The sequence below is a fragment of the Hyperolius riggenbachi genome, chromosome 7, assembly GCF_040937935.1.
Source record: "Hyperolius riggenbachi isolate aHypRig1 chromosome 7, aHypRig1.pri, whole genome shotgun sequence".
In the NCBI taxonomy this organism is placed as follows: Eukaryota; Metazoa; Chordata; class Amphibia; order Anura; family Hyperoliidae; genus Hyperolius; species Hyperolius riggenbachi.
Window position 1 is genome coordinate 156,604,037 of NC_090652.1, and position 19,188 is coordinate 156,623,224.

The 19,188-nt window shown below is 42.7% G+C and overlaps 1 protein-coding gene across 1 annotated transcript in view; it reads left to right on the forward strand.

The window, feature by feature from the left end:
* Positions 1–19,188, forward strand: part of LOC137524666 (uromodulin-like) — a 150,850-nt gene that overhangs the window by 14,595 nt on the left and 117,067 nt on the right. The window contains exon 2 of the mRNA XM_068244794.1: positions 6,380–6,439. Coding sequence (XP_068100895.1) covers positions 6,380–6,439 — 60 coding nt within the window. The remainder of the gene's footprint in view (positions 1–6,379; positions 6,440–19,188) is intronic.

Here is a 19,188-nt window from a genome sequence, read left to right on the forward strand (position 1 = left end):
TAAAATAATAATAATAGTACTAATAATGCACAAATTACATATGCAAGAATCCAGCATTCATAGTACAGTATAGGAGATATTTATCTTGCCGTGAATATATAGCTTATAAGATAGACTAAAGTGCATATATCAATCTAAAAAAAGGGGGAACAATTATCACAAGACTTGGCCAGGTATAAATAGACATGTGTCTGACACTAACTGACACTTTAAGAATACCTGGTCATTGATATCATAAAAACAGCAAAAAACTGTGCATAGTTTAAACAGCAGGGGGAGCGCTTCATATAACTGTAATAATGGGAGTAAGCTTGACTTACCAAATGAACAAGTCGATATGGCAAAGGGAGCCTCTAATGGAGACTCTGAAGAGCTGCAATATATATTAGCTTTGCTAATCTCTGCAGCTGCAGTAATGAGAGCTCAACGAGGGGTGGATCAGATGTTCAGAGGGTGGGATGACATCACATAAGATGATGACTTCCGCAGGAAGTTGTGGCGCCGCCATCTTGGTTTAGGGCATTGATATATATATTGTGGGAAACTCGCCAGTGCTCATGTATGTTAGACATAACAGCAGCTGGAAGAACCCTGTTGCTGTTCTGTCACTAGATGGCAGCAAAGTGCACAATGTTTCTATTAGTAGGGTAATACAGCGTTTTCTTAGATTAGGCAAATAGAAATAAATACATTTTCTCATGACTTAATTTTGTGCTAATGTGCATATAGATATTCAGTGTGTGATCCTGCTTAACCCTTTGGGGATCTATTTTTCAGAGATAAAGAAATAAAAGGTTTTACATATAGCCTGATTTTTTTTTTTTTTTTTTTTTTTTTTTTTGGGGGGGGGGGGGGGGGGGGGAGGGAGGAATGAGGGGGGGGGGGGTCTGGGTAACAGGGCAGAAAATAGAGAGGAGGAAGGGAAAAAAGATAAAGTGAAGAAAATTGTATGTGAAGGGAAGACAGTGGAATTATGGGGGTAAGTGATAAAACTCTGTGGGCTGTGAAGGTAATATGGTTATTAGTAATTATGCTCCAGACACTCGTTTAGGCCCTCTGGTTTGAGTGTTCTGAGTTTAAAAATCCAGAACATCTCCCTTGCCCGTAAACGGGACATACGGTCTGTTTGGGAAGAGATGTCTGTGATATGCTCAATTGGTGTAAAAGCAAACAGTTTGGGGTCGGAATTATGAAACTCAGCGAAATGTCTAGACAGACTGTGTTTGGCAAATGATTTTTGGATATTTCTTCTATGTTGTCCTAGTCTTGCTCTGATTTGCTGACTAGTGCGCCCTACATATTGTTTATTGCAGGGGCATGTGATGAGATAAATGATGTGTGTGGTGCTGCAACTGAAGGAATGGGTGAGGTTGAATGTCTCATTAGTAACGGTGCATGTGAACGAAAGGATGCCCGGATGAAGGTAGTCGCATGCCAAGCATTTTGGCGATCTGCATCTTTGTATGTTTGGGACAGTATGGGAGTCTCGTCAGCCAGACAGCGAGCAAGAACTTTAGACCAAAAATCACTTTTAGACACACAAACGAAAGACAAAGACCAGACCAAGATTAGCCAACCTTCTTTCATTACCCGATTCAGTTCCAATCACAAGAATATCAGATCTGTTGTGAACAAATATTGGCCAACCTTACTAAAAGATCCATACCTCTGTCCTAAGCTTGAAGAGAAACCGAAGCTAATTTTTAGAAGAGCCAAAACTTTAAAGAACATACTAGCCCCAAGTAGACCTCGAGCATTAAATGCCCCCATACGAGACTCCCATACTGTCCCAAACATACAAAGATGCAGATCGCCAAAATGCTTGGCATGCGACTACCTTCATCCGGGCATCCTTTCGTTCACATGCACCGTTACTAATGAGACATTCAACCTCACCCATTCCTTCAGTTGCAGCACCACACACATCATTTATCTCATCACATGCCCCTGCAATAAACAATATGTAGGGCGCACTAGTCAGCAAATCAGAGCAAGACTAGGACAACATAGAAGAAATATCCAAAAATCATTTGCCAAACACAGTCTGTCTAGACATTTCGCTGAGTTTCATAATTCCGACCCCAAACTGTTTGCTTTTACACCAATTGAGCATATCACAGACATCTCTTCCCAAACAGACCGTATGTCCCGTTTACGGGCAAGGGAGATGTTCTGGATTTTTAAACTCAGAACACTCAAACCAGAGGGCCTAAACGAGTGTCTGGAGCATAATTACTAATAACCATATTACCTTCACAGCCCACAGAGTTTTATCACTTACCCCCATAATTCCACTGTCTTCCCTTCACATACAATTTTCTTCACTTTATCTTTTTTCCCTTCCTCCTCTCTATTTTCTGCCCTGTTACCCAGACCCCCCCCCCCTCATTCCTCCCTCCCCCCCCCCCCCCCCCCCCCAAAAAAAAAAAAAAAAAAAAAAAAAAAAATCAGGCTATATGTAAAACCTTTTATTTCTTTATCTCTGAAAAATAGATCCCCAAAGGGTTAAGCAGGATCACACACTGAATATCTATATGCACATTAGCACAAAATTAAGTCATGAGAAAATGTATTTATTTCTATTTGCCTAATCTAAGAAAACGCTGTATTACCCTACTAATAGAAACATTGTGCACTTTGCTGCCATCTAGTGACAGAACAGCAACAGGGTTCTTCCAGCTGCTGTTATGTCTAACATACATGAGCACTGGCGAGTTTCCCACAATATATATATCAATGCCCTAAACCAAGATGGCGGCGCCACAACTTCCTGCGGAAGTCATCATCTTATGTGATGTCATCCCACCCTCTGAACATCTGATCCACCCCTCGTTGAGCTCTCATTACTGCAGCTGCAGAGATTAGCAAAGCTAATATATATTGCAGCTCTTCAGAGTCTCCATTAGAGGCTCCCTTTGCCATATCGACTTGTTCATTTGGTAAGTCAAGCTTACTCCCATTATTACAGTTATATGAAGCGCTCCCCCTGCTGTTTAAACTATGCACAGTTTTTTGCTGTTTTTATGATATCAATGACCAGGTATTCTTAAAGTGTCAGTTAGTGTCAGACACATGTCTATTTATACCTGGCCAAGTCTTGTGATAATTGTTCCCCCTTTTTTTAGATTGATATATGCACTTTAGTCTATCTTATAAGCTATATATTCACGGCAAGATAAATATCTCCTATACTGTACTATGAATGCTGGATTCTTGCATATGTAATTTGTGCATTATTAGTACTATTATTATTATTTTATTATTAATTTAATTTGTGGCTGCATGTATATGTATATGTGTGTATATATATATATGTATGTATGTGTATGTATATCTGTATATATATATATATATTTTATAACTTTAGTTTTATTAATTTTTGTTATAAAAACCTCCTCCAGCATATGGAAATTTTGGGCATGTGGGCTTGGTTCGCGGGGGCGTGCGGGCTGTTTGGCGCGGGTGTGCTGGGTGGTTGGCGCGTGGGGTGCCGTTCGCGGGCTTTTGCGCGCGTGGGGTGCCGCGATTCGCGCGGTCGCGGACTATTGCAAACGCGTTTTGCCGCGGTCGCGTGGGTCGCGGCGTTTTGCGCGCGCGGGAGGCCGCGGGCGGCGCTTTGCGTGCTGGCTGTTTGGCGCACCCGTGCTGGACGGTTTGCGCGGCTTTGTGAATCAGGCCCATGGACTGTTGATTTTTGAACATTATATAAATACCTTCAAATGCAGCTGAACACTGCATTTGCATATTTACCATCTCCCATTTTAGATCGGCAGTCTAGATCCTTAAATTAGGTTAAATTTACTTTTTTGAAAAATCGTTTTTCTGATTGATGGATCTATCGAATCATTCGATCGTTTTCATTTAACCCAGTGGTATGTATACTATTGGGATATAAATGTATAATGCATAAGTATTCATTGTATTAACCTATAACGCTGTCGATATAGTTATACTGAGGAGCTCTTTCACTATTGTAGGCACTTTTATTGGCCTGATGAAGGGGGCTTGGACCCGCGAAACGCGTTGCCTGTGCTAAATAAAAATCTTTTGTCATATACAAGGATTTCGTTATTGAGGTAAGCCACCTCATATTATTTCCTCGATTTTAAGCTGTTTTTAGATGCTTTTATTTCAACCAGGGCGCCTCTTTACCTTCAATTGTGCATAGCTATACCCCCAAACAATCTGTGTTTGAGGGGTGGTGACAGACCACCTGTGGGTGCCCCACAGTGGACACCTGTCCCTACTTTTTCAAGGAGAGCGACCACATCCAGGTCCCGGCTGGGACTACCCCGAGTGGAGTCGGGTTTATGGTCTCCACCTGCTTCCTACGGTTGGTTGCCCTTGCAACCTCCTTTTGTGAGTAGTAATTTATTGAAATTTCTTTTTTCAATTGCATACTAATATACTACACTATTGGGCTCCCGTATTTGTCTCCTATATTTTTTTCCCTGCAAGGTGCTGAGACACCCCCACTACACTATATATTCATTGAGGGGCATGTTGAGTCCATGGCAGATTTCATTTTTTTTGGTTACAAGTTAGCAGAAATGGAAACTTTTTTTTTTTTTTTTTTTTTGTGACAAACTGTCATTTTCCGCTAACTTGTGACAAAAAATAATATCTTCTATGAACTCACCATGCCTCTTAGTGAGTACTTTGGGATGTCTTCTTTCCAAAATGGGGTTATTTGGGGGGTATTTATACTATCCTGGAATTTTAGCACCTCATGAAACATGACAGGTAGTCAGGAAAGTCAGAGATGCTTAAAAATGGGAAAATTCACTTTTGGCACCATAGTTTGTAAACGCTATAACTTTTACCCAAACCAATAAATATACACTGAATGGGTTTTTTTTCATCAAAAACATGTTTGTCCACATTTTTCGCGCTGCATGTATACAGAAATTTTACTTTATTTGAAAAATGTCAGCACAGAAAGTTAAAAAAATCATTTTTTTGCCAAAATTCATGTCTTTTTTGATGAATATAATAAAAACTAAAACTCGCAGCAGCAATCAAATAGCATCAAAAGAAAGCTGTATTAGTGAGAAGAAAAGGAGCCAAAATTCATTTAGGTGGTAGGTTGTATGACCGAGCTATAAACCGTTAAAGCTGCAGTGGTCTGAATGGAAAAAACAGCGCTGGTCCTTAAGGGGGGGTAAAGGCTGAGTCCTCAAGTGGTTAAAACCAGAAGATCAGCAGGATAGCTAGGTAATCTGCCTTTTTTAAGGCTGCTTTCGCAGTGGGACATTAAAGTCCCACATTACAGCAGCCTGTAACGCAGCCCAACTCACAGTAATGAAAAATCAATGTGCTGTTCAGAGTGCAGACGTTGCATTACATTGTAACGCTACACGTTGAATGAAAGTGCAGCATGCTGTGCGTTAAACTGGGCTTTAGCTGCGTTAGACTGCTTGCACATGCTCAGTGACTAGCCACATGGCTAATTAATATTCACTGCACTGTGGTGAGGTAACCTGGACTCTAGTGTTGTCCGGATCATGAATCATTTGATCCGGATCTTTTTTGTGAGTCGAATCATCCGAATCATCTCAATGAACGAATCGGTTCACAGTGTATGTCTGTCTGGAAGAAACAAGAACATACAGAATGTACAGTGCAGGGAAAGTTGTGTCCTGCTAGTCATTTCACCCCCAGTCTGCTTCCCTAGTAAAATGATTCAAATGATTTGGTTCAAAGATCCAAATCTTTTCAATGATCCGATTCGAATCATCCGAATCCTTGAAAATATCTGGACTTCCCATCACTATCCTGGAGCGGCTGTTCTATCAGTATGGATAGAACGAAAACAGCGCACCAAGAGCTGCATAACGCAGCTCAATCTGACGTCCAACTTCAACACCACCATGCGTTGCATTAGGGGCACGTTATGCTACCTTAACGTCCCCTAAAACGCAACGTCTTGGTGTGAAAGAGGCCTAAAAGGTAATAAATATGTCAGCCTCTATATCCCTATATCAGTTCAAGTGTCCTTTAAAATAGAAAACTCTACACTAGTAGTCCTACCCAATCCTAACCGCAACCACAACCTCACTCCCACTAATCCTAATCTGGACTAACCTTTTTTACTCATGAAAATATCAATCTTATCTAATGGGGGATTTTGATTCTTTATATACTGTAATCAGCACTGCTACAAATGTATTCTGGGTCAGGGATTTGCTTTTGTAAATGCATGTACTTTCTTTCTAAACCCAACAATTCATTTCTCTGAACTAGAGATCACGTAAGTAGGATCTAACTTTCTTTGCATTTGCTACTTACTGTCATATTGTTTCATGTCTCCAAAAACATTGATAAAAATGCTTTTCTAAGCAGGAAAGTACACCATCTAAATTATTTTTTTTCTATGCAGTTTCCTACTCTGGAGATAGCAGCAGTGTTTACAATATGTCATGCAGTACTGCAGGAAAAGGTATGTGTTAATGTTTTGCATATGTGTTATAGTTAAATGGACAGATACAGCAAGAGGCAGAGCAAGGCATTTTACAATTTCCTGATTGTGTCTCAAAATGGTATGCCCATAGTTTGTTAAAAGTCAAACATACTGGAAGTCACCTCTTAGCATTGTTAAGTTTTATTTTCAGCATAATATACTGGACTTTTGATACTTAGGCCCCGTTTACACTTAGGGCCCTTTTACACTTAGTCAGTTGCTCTCAGTTAAAATGGAAAGAAAACTGATTTTCAAAGTAATGTCCATGTTTTCCTATGGCACCTTTCACACTTAACGCGTTTTAACTGAAATCTTTTTCACAATGCACTGCTATGAAAAAAACGCATACTAACGCGTACCAATGCATACTAACGCACACCAACTGATTAAGTGTAAAAGGGCCCTTAGGGCCCTTTTACACGTAATCAGTTGCTCTCAGTTAAAACAGAAAGAAAACTGATTTTCAAAGTAATGCCCATGTTTTCCTATGGCAACTTTCACACTTAAAGAGACTCTGTAACATCAAAAAAAATCCCCTGGGGGGTACTCACCTCGGGTGGGGGAAGCCTTCGGATCCTAATAAGGCTTCCCACGCCGTCCTCCATCCATCAGGGGTCTCGCTGCAGCCCTCCTGGCTCCAGCGGGGGCGCTGTGGCTGCTTTCAGCTCCGAAGTAGACGGAAATACCTGATCTCAGTCGGGTCCGCTCTACTGCGCAGACGCCGGAAACTTGCGCCTGCGCAGTAGAGCAGACCCGACGGCGATCAGGTATTTCCGCCTACTTCGGAGCCGACAGCCGTCAGAGCGCCTGCGCAGGAGCTGGGAAGGTTAATATTGACTTCATCTTGCACGGAGGGCTGCAACGAGACCCCTGAGGGACGGAGGACGGCGTGGGAAGCCTCATTAGGATCCGGAGGCTTCCCCCACCTGAGGTGAGTACCCCCCAGGGGACGTTTTGACGTTACAGATTCTCTTTAATGTGAAATCTTTGTCACAATGCACTGCTATGGAAAAAACGCGTACTAACGCGTAGCAACGCACACTAACACACTCCAACTGATTAAGTGTAAAAGGGGCCTTAATCAGTTTACGGTTAGTGTGCGTTAGTACGCATTTTTTCCATAGCAGTGCATTGTGAAAAAAATGTCAGTTAAAGCGCATTAAGTGTGAAAGATGCTATAGGGAAACATGGGCATTACTTTGAAAATCAGTTTTCTTTCAGTTATAACTGAGAGCAACTTATTAAGTGTAAAAGGGCCCTTACACAGAACAAACAATCAGCGTAAAGCCCCAAATGTATTTTTGCAAGAGCCCTTATATCAACCTAGCCCCACACATGCCTTCACAGAAATCATATTATCACATGAACCCTATCCATACAGCAACCCTAAGGCTGGTTTCACACTGCAAACTGGCGGTAGCATAGCACCACAAAAACAGGCCTTCAGGGAACACTAGTACATGGTTTTCCCTGTCTGGCCACCAGCCAAGCAGGTAGTGACGCACGCTTGCAGTCACTTCCTGCTTCAGGTATGCGGAAGCATATTGTAAAAATACATGCGTGCCGCAGCATTGCAATGGTGACACTTTAAAAAACTTGCGTTGCCACAGAGTAACATGACTTCCAGGGCAGCACAGATCACTGCAGGTTGTCGCAGGTCATGCACGGTAACGTAGTTCTGAGCTAGCATTAGATTGGGCACTTCGTACCCCAACGTGGGAAGTATAAACTTCCCCATAGAGTTTCATTAGGCTGTGGTAGCAGTGTGGCAATTTGCTGCACCATACTGCGCCAGTGTGAAAGGGCCCTGCCAGGAGCACATACATCATCCCACCATCTCATTAACCGTAGTCTCATACAAATCATCACAGTAATAATCATCACTTAGGGCTCAGCCACACTATGAGCACTTTTGTCAGTGCTTCGTGATTGATTAGCGCTTTCTGAGCGCTTTTTAAAAATTACTCTCATTCGCTTTTATTAAAATCGTGGTAAAAATCGCAGCGAAATCGTACGTGAAAAATAGCAGCGATTTTTACCGCGATTTTAATGAAAGTGAATGGGAGCGATTTAATCAATCACAAGCGCTCAGAAAAGCGCTTATAGTGTGGCTGAGCCCTAACTGTACCTAAAACAAACCTTGCAGTAATCCCACCAGTTTACTAAACGTACCATTGATTTTTTTTTTATATACACTGTAACTACTATACCAGTCTAGTAATATAGCTCAATACAGTCCTGCTGATCGCAGAGCCCTCCGGAAGCCAACGATATAGGGGAGAGCCCATTAAAAAACTCATGCTGCAATTTTATGAAGATATATTGTAAGTGCAATAAATTTTAAAGTTTTAATTGTCCAAATGGTATTCTGCTATGAGGAGTTTTTATTTGGAGGTACTAAATCAGCAGCTGAGATCATCCTTAAGGGCCCATTTCCACTTGTGCGAATCTGCATGCAGATTCGCATAACCAATACAAGTGGATAAGCCTGCTTCCACTTGTCAGAAATCCTGTGCGTTTTTGTGTGCAGGAAAAATCTGCACGGCAGAGCCATCAGAATTCGCACACCGCCTTGCGGTGTGTGCTTCGCATACAATGTATTTAATAGGAAAGTCGCATGCGATTTCGTATGCGAATTGTACCGAGAATTCGCGGCGTTTTCGCATAAAATCAATGTAAAAGCATACAGGCACTGACAAGGTTAAATTCTCATACTTACTAACATATGCGAAAACGCCCGCGAATTTGCGGTAAAATTTACATCCGCGTGCAAATTTGTTTTCACGTTTTCCGCAACTAATTCACACCGCACAAGTGGAAACGGGCCCTAATTAGTGGCACAGACAACGGTGGGGACTGGGGACATTAAAGACAAAGGTTGTTGAGGTCGGTGGTGACCCAGGATTAACCCCAAGGCGTAACTGAGACCTAATAGGGGGTCTTAGCAAAGGGTGAGTCCCTTTCCATTATGTGGTGTGGTGGTGGTGTGAACCAAGTTCTGAGATAGAAGATTTCATTGACAAACTGTGTATTATTGGCGAGAGGGATTTCCTCCCCCATCCAGCACGACTGCGTTGCGCTGTAACTAGACTGTTATTTCTTAATACTAATATAAGAGCGCCCTGCCTGATACACCAAATTTGTTACATTTGCGCATCCCAACTGATTGTACCTGCCTCACACAATGGTCATGCTAACCCTTTCACTATTCCTACCCTTACACAAACCCTCAACATGGCCTTATAATTTATTAGTTCACACAAGCCCTAAGGGCTTGTTCACACTAAGGGCGTTTTTGCCCTTTTTTCAAGTGCAGGCAATTTTCAAAATCGGCCTCAAAACACTTGTGCAATGATTTCCTATGAGAGAGTTCACATTTGAGCGGTTTGTTTCCGATCCGCTCAGCAAAGCGGTGCCTGCATCATTTTTGCCTCAATGGAAGGTATAGTAAAAAACACAGAATGCTCACAAAATCGCTTTGTGCAGCGATTGTGTTTGCGGTTTTACCTGGATCAAAGAGTTCACTTCCTGACTTCCGTCGGGTAGTGAAAAAATGCAATCGATCTGCAAAAGCGCTTAGAAAAGCACTTAAAAAAAAGCAGGAGAAAAAAATCTTCCACAAAATCGAAAATCGCTGACGTCAGTGATTTCGATTTTAGATGTGAACGAGGCCTAACTGTTACCTTGCATTAACACCATCTCAAGAGAAAAGAACAATAAGCAGTCTAGAGAGCTTTGTGCTGGCTCAGGCAGTACTACATAGCTCAGTGACTGATACACCTGCATGAGATGATAAAACTAAAATATTAACTCTTTCAGACTTTCTTTTTTTTTTTTTTTTTTTTTGTAGAAAAGCCAAATTTAAGCATATGCCTTGTGGTGCCCATACATGGTATAATTTTTTTCATCCAATCTTGCTATTTCTATGTAGTATAAGGGTAAATTAAGTGAATTTACTGAAAGGATAATTTAGGCAGTTCCCTTATATTATATAGAAATAATAAGGGTACTTATCCGTTAGCCAGGCGCATCCGGCAGGTGGCGCTGTTGTAGCTAATTTCATTCATACTTAGTTCACGTAGTACTGTGTGAATGGAACCGCCGCAGGTGGCGCTTATTACATTTATACGGATCATAACAATACAGTGTTAATGGCAACTAATACATTGTATTTGAAGTGGCCGGAAACTGTCACTTAATGGAATTAAAATGAAGGCAGCGGCAATGTAACAAATGAAGCCGCCGCCTTCGTCTGTTGTTCTTCTCCCCCTTTGCCCTTTCGCTTCTATACAATGCATGCAGCCTGAGGGGACATGCGTGTCCCGCCAGAGTCGTTTGTCGCGGCAGGGAATCCTGCTTGTTTGCTTGCGACGAACGACTGTGGGGGGGCCACGCGTGTCCCCCCCAGCTGGCAGTGTTTTATAGATGAGAGAGGGCAGAAAAGTGACAAAGGCAGCGGCTTCATCTGTTACATTGCCGCCGCCTTCATTTTAATTCCATTAAGTGACAGTTCCGGCCACTTCAAATACAATGTATTAGTTGCCATTAACACTGTATTGTTACGTTCCGTATAAATGTAATTAGCTCCACCTGCGGCGGTTCCATTCACACAGTACTACGTGAACTAAGTATCAATGAAATTAGCTACAACAGCGCCACCTGCCGGATGCACCCGGCTAACGGATAAGTACCATAATAAGATTGGAAAAAGAAAATAGTACCATGTATGGGCACCTTTAGAATAGTGTGACTAATTTACTGGAGCAGAGAGGAAATTTTGAAGCTCTGCTTTATCTATCCTCATACAAATCCTCAAAATAGCCCCTTACACAGGCTATCACACCAGTGACATACCTAGGGATGGACACTATGAAAGGGGTGACACACTGACACTCACTATAGAGTGTCTGCAGAAATACCTTTACTTCCATATGAGATCCTTGATTCCCAGGTTCTTTGCTTTGCAGAGCACTGCCGTTGTCATCAAACTGGAAGTGTGGTGGCCCACTGTATTGCAATTGCATGTATGTCAGGCATCTTACTGCGCTTACTATAAGAAATTTTTGGCTAGGGTTCAGGATATGTAATTCAAATAGTAGAAAATTTATTGATAATGCAAAAAGACACAATTACATAGCTTGATTGCATGCAAAAATCAGCTTCATAAAAATACCCAATAAAAACTTGCGGAGCAACTAGGCAACCACTGAGAGATGCTCTGCCTTGACTGTAACTAGACTAATCTAAGCCGGCATCATACGTCCATTCATACAACCAAGCAAATGGCGCCCACTCACTCCTAAGCGTTGCTAAACTCCATTGCTGTGCGTACTGCTTGGAGGGCTGCTCCCATAGGGGCTATAAGAGTCCACCTGCACAGCAGCGATATTCAATGAGATAAACAATATTCTCCACAGGGATATAAGATAATTGGCAACTTGAGAGTCACTCTTACCACCTTCGTGATAACTGGCTGTGTGGGTACCCACTTGGTGGTGCTTCACAAAGTCCCATATGGTAACGGACAAGTCAGCCCTTCCATCTGTATAAAGTGTGCGCTTGAGCAGTACTTCTTGGAGTGGTTGGCCGTGATGGAATCTGCTCCGTCAAAGCAGCGTCCTGATACTGTGCTCGGCGTCAGCATCAGCTGTTGACTGTCGGCTATACCGCTGCTACAAGCCGCAATCAGCAATGGCGGCACGCATGGAGGAGTAAGTGACGGCTCCAGAGTGAATAACATCCGCTGGTGTGGATATGACGTGCATGTGATGCACTAGGCTCCGCCCATCGACGCGTTTCCCGCCCCTTACAGGCGATTCGTCAGGATGTACTGGTAGGCGTACTCTTTCCTTCCTTTATGTCATGCACAGTCCCTTGCTCCGCCCCCCATCCAGCAACTGTTGCTAGTCAACAGGCAGCTCCGTAGCTCCATGGAAGTAATGAGAATTCTAAGTGATCGCCACACTCTCACACTTTATCCTTTACAGACACAGAGTATTCCACTCTACCCTGTGATAGTGACTATATAGTATCATAATTCTTCTTAATCGAATTGTCCAATAGCTCTCGCTTGGCTGTAGTCAGATCTGGATCATCCCCAAGGCAAACCTAGGCAGTTGCCTAGGGCCTGGACAGAGTCTAGGGTCCTGGTGGATGCCAGCTCCCACCAAATATTACTAAAAAAGTCAGGCAACCATCAGCGGTGGGCAAAAACTGCTGTCTTGCCTAGGACCCCATTTAATCTAAATCATTTTCTGGTTGAAGTAAATGCCCACAAGTAGCCTGAAAACATCAAAATGTTTTCTCCTTTAACTTCATTGGTGTATGGATTACAAATCTTTCAAACAGTATACATTTTAAACTGTTTGTCTGGGGTGCCCTTATATCGAACAGAAGCAACATTAAACCTTACAATAGTGGTGCCCCCACTTAAATTTCACTATAACGCTACATCCCCTCTTCTCGCACACTACCATAAAAAGAGCTATTAAATAACCCTGCTTTTATCATTATCCTATGCTTAACTCAATAAGCAGCAACCAAGTCACTCCCTCCACAACATTCATAGCAATCATTTTCCTGGCATTTTAATTATTTCACTTGCTGCTTCATTATTAGCAAAATAGGGATGGTCAATGAGAGACATATACAGTGGGATGCAAAAGTTTGGGCAACCTTGTTCATTGTCATGGTTTTTCTGTATAAATTATTGGTTGTTACGATAAAAAATGTCAGTTAAATATATCATATAGGGGAGACACACAGTGATATTTGAGAAGTGAAATGACCATTTCATTTCTTTTTTGTGGTGCCCAAATGTATGCACCTGCCTAATTTTGTTTAAACCAGTATTGCACACTTTCTGTAAATCCAATAAACTTAATTTCACTTCTCATCACTGTGTGTGTCTCCTATATGATATATTTAATTTACATTTTTTTAATCATAACAACCAACGATTTATACAGGAAAATCATGACAATTAAAGCGGACCCAAACCAAACATTTTTTTTAATTCAAAATATTTAGTTGCACCACTCTGACACATACAAAGATAAATAAACACTCCTTCAAGCCTATGAGCATTTCAGTGCATGCTTTTCACCATTCTCTTTTCATAACCAGGGTTATACATGGGGGCAGCCATTAGCAATTCCTCCATTGCCAGACACCATCTACTTCACCAGTTTGCCGGATTCTGTCCCGGCAATTTGAAAGGAAGGGAGGGGTTTCTCCAATAAATGTAAAATATTTTATATTTGTCATCATGCAGCTGAAAAAAGGCTGCTATTTATTATTATAATTTAGAAAATAGATTTCATTTCTGAAATCTTGTATGTCTAATTTGGGTCCACTTTAACAAGGTTGCCCAAACTTTTGCATACCACTGTAATTTCAAGCTGATACGTGGTAGTCCCCCTTTTAGCTGAATGCCAAACAGGAAGTGAGGCTCTCTAGCCCTCACTTCCTGTGACAGAAATAAGAAATGTGCAGGAGTGTATTAACAAAATACGCTTCCATGCATGCGCGCAGAAACGCAAACACTGTTTAAAAAACTCTGCATCACCATAGACTTACATGACCGCCCCACGTCACCACACATGTTGCCCGACAACACACAAATGCTCTTGCGCCAGATGCGATACTTCCTGTGCATTGTATCGCATCCATTGTGAAAGGCCCCATAGACTTTTATTGCCCTTGCCTCACCCTGTGGTAAAAAAGTGCAACGCACCACAATGAAAACGTACCAAATGTATGCAGCTTAAAAATGGACCAATCAACTTCCACTTTGATGGGATTCAACTGGTCTACTTTTCCACATAAATTTGCATGAAACATTTGTACAACCCTGCATCAACTCTTACTGACCATCCCTATTGACCTATTCCTTATACATTAAGTAAAAACAAAAACTGACACATTTGGAGACAGTTAGAAAGAATGCATAGTCTAAGCTGAAATGTTGAGAAATAGCAGTGGATAAAAAATAAAAAGCTCAATCGTCTGATTGTGCCTAAAAAAATTTGTGAGCAAACAATGGTAAATATTTTATAGAAGCGAAACACGTTTTGCTATTTTTTTTACATAGTAAAAAAAAAACCTTGATTTTGTTGTTGTGAAATGGCTATATGTATAGAAATTATTTTAAATAGAACTTTCCCAAAGTCACTTATTCATATTAAACCCCTTAGCAGTCAATTTCCAAGCTGTATTAAAGCATCCACACATTATGCAATACAGTCATCAAGCCAGTGATTATGTAAGTAAAGTTTACTAGACATTATTACGAAATTATTAGAATAACTAAAGTATGCAGACATGGGTGAAGCCATATCTATTTACATGACAAAAGTTCAACCCAGGATTAAGAAACCCAGTACTAATCCTTATGATTTCTAAAATACTACATAGACTCAGCGTTAACTGATTAATATGTCAAAGCCAGAAGGAAAAGATTGTACTAAGTTAAAAGGAATTACTAACTTTAAAACTAGGTACAAAGATTCTATAAAGTAGATACAAATAACAGCATGCAAGACACAAAATGCTTGGCAGATTAGGAAAAGTATAAAAAAAAAAAAAAAAAAAAAAAAAAAAAACATTTTCTTCTTGGCAAATCTCCTGTGGATTGTCAATGAATACTTTAACCATTTACCATTTCAGCCACCTGGACGAGATCATCACGTCCAGGCGGCTGCTCTGTTGTGGTGCCGTGCGATCGCGGGCGTTCCCCGGGCCGTTCCCCTGTAGCCCTGGGATAATGGGTGCACCAGGTGCCAGGCTAGGTGAGGGTGACAGGTGAGGAGGCGGGGAGGACAGCAGGAGCCGGCGCTATGTGTCTGCAGGACGCATTCTAAGCTATAGTATAGCTAATTGCCATGGGAGATCTTCAATCAAGGTAATTGAAGATCGCAAGATTGTATTTGTTGGATCATTGACCGACGATATTGGCGTGGGAACATTTTTTTAAAGGTACAGGTAAGTATTTCTGGTTAATTAAGAATATTAAAATACTTTTCTCGTGGTTGTGTTTTTATTTCATTTAACCCTTTGTGGAAATGGGTAAGGGGTACTTTGTACCCCTATACTCATTTCTCCTGGGAGGGGGTGGGCATCTGGGGTCCCCTTCTTAAAGAGAACTCCCAGATGCCACCATGAACCCTTCCCAGGGAGTCGCTGCCCCTACCTCCTCCTGGGGCATCGAAGGTGGGGAAGAGCCCCTTGTCCATGGATTGGACAAGGGCTCGGGGGAGAGGGGAAGGCTTGGCCGCCCCTCCCCCGGAGCCCCCCCATACCATGGACCATGCGGGCTGGTATAGCTTAGGGCTCCGCATTCTGGCTATCCTAGCCTGCATGGGGGAAAAGGGGTTACAGAGACTCAGGAACGGGGACCCCACACCATTTTTTTCAGATTCCCACACGAAAGAACATTCCCCAAAAATATTTTTTTTAAATTTGTTTTTTAAATATTGTTTGCCACTATCTTTTTAACATAGCCTGCAAATTTGGAGTTGCTAGGATGTAAGGGGCCTTTGCTATTAACTTCTGAAGTCGGTGGGTGATAAATCAAACAGTTATGGGGGTGCAAATGTGCTGAATTTTGCCATTGGCTTTCATTGGGCTTCCTATTTCACTTTCAAAAATCTCACATTTTTCCAAAGGACGATGGCTCAGCAGTGGCAAATTTTCTAGCATTGTAGGGACTCTCAGGGGGCTCAGGACTGGTGAGTTTAGGGCCCCTAACCCAAAGAGATCATAGCCTAGGGTCATAAAAACCTATTTATTTTTGCAAATGGTACTGGTGGCGATTTTGAAGAACATAAATCGCAGCCATGGCCGTTAGCAAAGTCTGAATCTCACGACATGTCACATGCAGGTAGAAGCCATATTGTTGTACATGCACTCCAATTTTGGGTTCCCTACATCTCTGCAAATCAGAGTTACGGGGCTGCAAAAATGCTAAAATCCCCCATAGGCTTTCATTGGGGGCCTAGGTTTTAAGGATACAAAAGCGCAGGTTTCTGCTGAACGGTAAGGTAAGGGCCCTAAACTCACCAGCCCTGAGCCCCCTTAAACTCCCTACAAAGCCAGAAAATTTGGGGCTGTTCAGCCGTACCGTTCGGCAGAAACCAGCGCTTTTGTACCCTCAAAACCTAGGCCCCAATGAAAGCCTATGGGGGATTTTAGCATTTTTGGTACTGGAAGTGGTGATGAACATAAATGTGGCCGTTAGCAAAGTCTGAATCTCACGACATGTCTCATGCAGGTAGAAGGCATATTGTTGTACTTGCACTCCAATTCTGGGTTCCCTCCATTTTTGCAAACCAAAGATACCGGGGTGCAAATGTGCTAAAATCCCTCATAGGCTTTCATTGGGCTTCCTATTTCACTTTTCAAAATCTCAAATTTTTTCAAAGGACGATGACTCAGCAGTGGCACATTTTCTAGCATTGTAGGGACTCTTAGGGGGCTCATGACTGGTGAGTTTCGGGCCCCTAGGCCAAAGAGGTCATAGTCGAGGGTCACAAAAACCTGTTTATTTTTGCAATGGTACTGGTGGCGATTCTGACGAACATAAATCGCAGCCTTGGCCGTTAGCAAAGTCTGAATCTCACGACATGTCTCATGCAGGTAGAAGGTATATTGTTGTACTTGCAATCCAATTTTGGGTTCACCCACCGACTTTAGCAGGTAATAGCAAAGGCCCCTTACATCCTAGCAACTCCAGATTTGCAGGATATGTTAAAAAGATAGTGGGAAACAATATTTAAAAAAAAATTAAGATTTTTTATTTTTGGGGAATGTTCTGCGTGTGGGAAATCTGAAAAAAAAATGGTGTGGGGTCCCCCTTTCCCGAGCCTCTGTAACCCCTTGTCCACCATGCAGGCTGGGATAGACAGAATGCGGAGCCCGCATGGTCTATGGTATGGGGGGGCTCCATGGACAAGGGGCTCTTCCCCACCTCTGGTGCCCCAGGAGGAGGTGGGGGTGACGACTCCCTGGGGGTGTTCATGGTGGCATCTGGGAGTCTCCTTTAAGAAGGGGACCCCAGATGCCCACCCCCCTTCCAGGAGAAATGAGTATAGGGGTACAAAATACCCCTTACCCATTTCCACAAAGGGTTAAATGAAATAAAAACACAACCACGAAAAAAGTCCTTTAATGTTCTTAATTAACCAGAAATACTTACCTGTACCTTTAAAAAAAATGTTCCCACGCCAATATCCTCAGTCAATGATCCAACGAATACAGTATCCTCCAATCTTGCGATCTTCAATTACCTTGATTGAGGATCTCACACGGCAATTAGCTATACTCAGGGCCGGATTTACCATAAGGCACAGTAGGCACGTGCCTACAGGCGCCTTACCAACGAGAGGCGGCCCCCCGCGCCCCCCTCCCCCCATGAATGTCCCCCTAGCCTGGTAACTAAAGCTGCGCATTACTTCTTTCCCTCTGCAGGAGTAATCCGCTCCTGTCCGGTCTGGGACGCTTCTCTCCCTACCTCCCTCAGATGTAAGATGCTGGGACAGCGAAACTTACTTCCTCCCCGTCCCGCTGGCGGCGGCTGTTGTCCGCACTTTACCAGGAGTGTCCTTCTGTTCTGTGTCTTTAAGGGCCCTCGCTTGATGAGGTCATCAAGAGAGGACCCTTTCAATACAGGAGAATGCCAACGGTAAAGTGCAGATGAAAGCCGCTGCCAGCGAATTGGGGAGGAAGTAAGCTTTGCTGTCCCCGCATCTTACATGTTACATCTGAGGGAGGGATGGAGACCAGCAGAGCAGAACACTTCTGTATAGAACGGGGCACTGGCATGCAATCTAGTAGACAGTAGTGATCTGAGCCGAGAGGGGGTCATTCTTGGGACACTTGGCTGCAATGGAAGGGGGGAGGAGAAGGGCAGGGGACATGTGTGTTGCAGGGTGAGTGAAAGCCACTGCCTGAAAGGCTATACCCGAAGAGAGAACAGGGAGTGTGATGCTGCCACTCACAGCTGGGGAGTACGGACATGACAAGGCTGTGGTGAAGATTTTTTTTCCCTTACAACTTGCTGCCTGTGTGTGTGTGTGTGTGTGTGTGTGTGTGTGTTTATGTGTATATAGTGTGTGTGTATAGTGTGTGTGTGTGTGTATAGTGTGTGTGTGTGTGTGTGTATATAGTGTGTGTGTGTGTGTGTGTGTGTGTGTGTGTATAGTGTGTGTTTATGTGTATATAGTGTGTGTGTGTGTGTGTGTGTGTGTGTGTGTGTGTGTGTGTGTGTGTGTGTGTGTGTGTGTGTGTGTGTGTGTGTGTGTGTGTGTGTGTGTGTGTGTGTGTGTGTGTGTGTGTGTGTGTGTGTGTGTGTGTGTGTGTGTGTGTGTGTGTGTGTGTGTGTGTGTGTGTGTGTGTGTGTGTGTGTGTGTGTGTTGATGTGTATATTGTGTGTGTGTGTGTGTGTTGATGTGTATATTGTGTGTGTGTGTGTGTGTTTATGTGTATATTGTGTGTGTGTGTTTATGTGTATATTGTGTGTGTGTGTTTATGTGTATATTGTGTGTGTGTGTGTGTGTGTGTGTGTTTATGTGTATATAGTGTGTCTTTGGTGTGTGGAATGGTTATTGCCCAGGCTGCAGTCTGCCTGGGGGAGGGTTTTATCTAGGCGAGGGGCAGCTTGGGAGAAGTAAGGGGAGGCCTACACACCTTTAATGGATATAACTTGTCATGGATCAGGACCTCATCCTCTT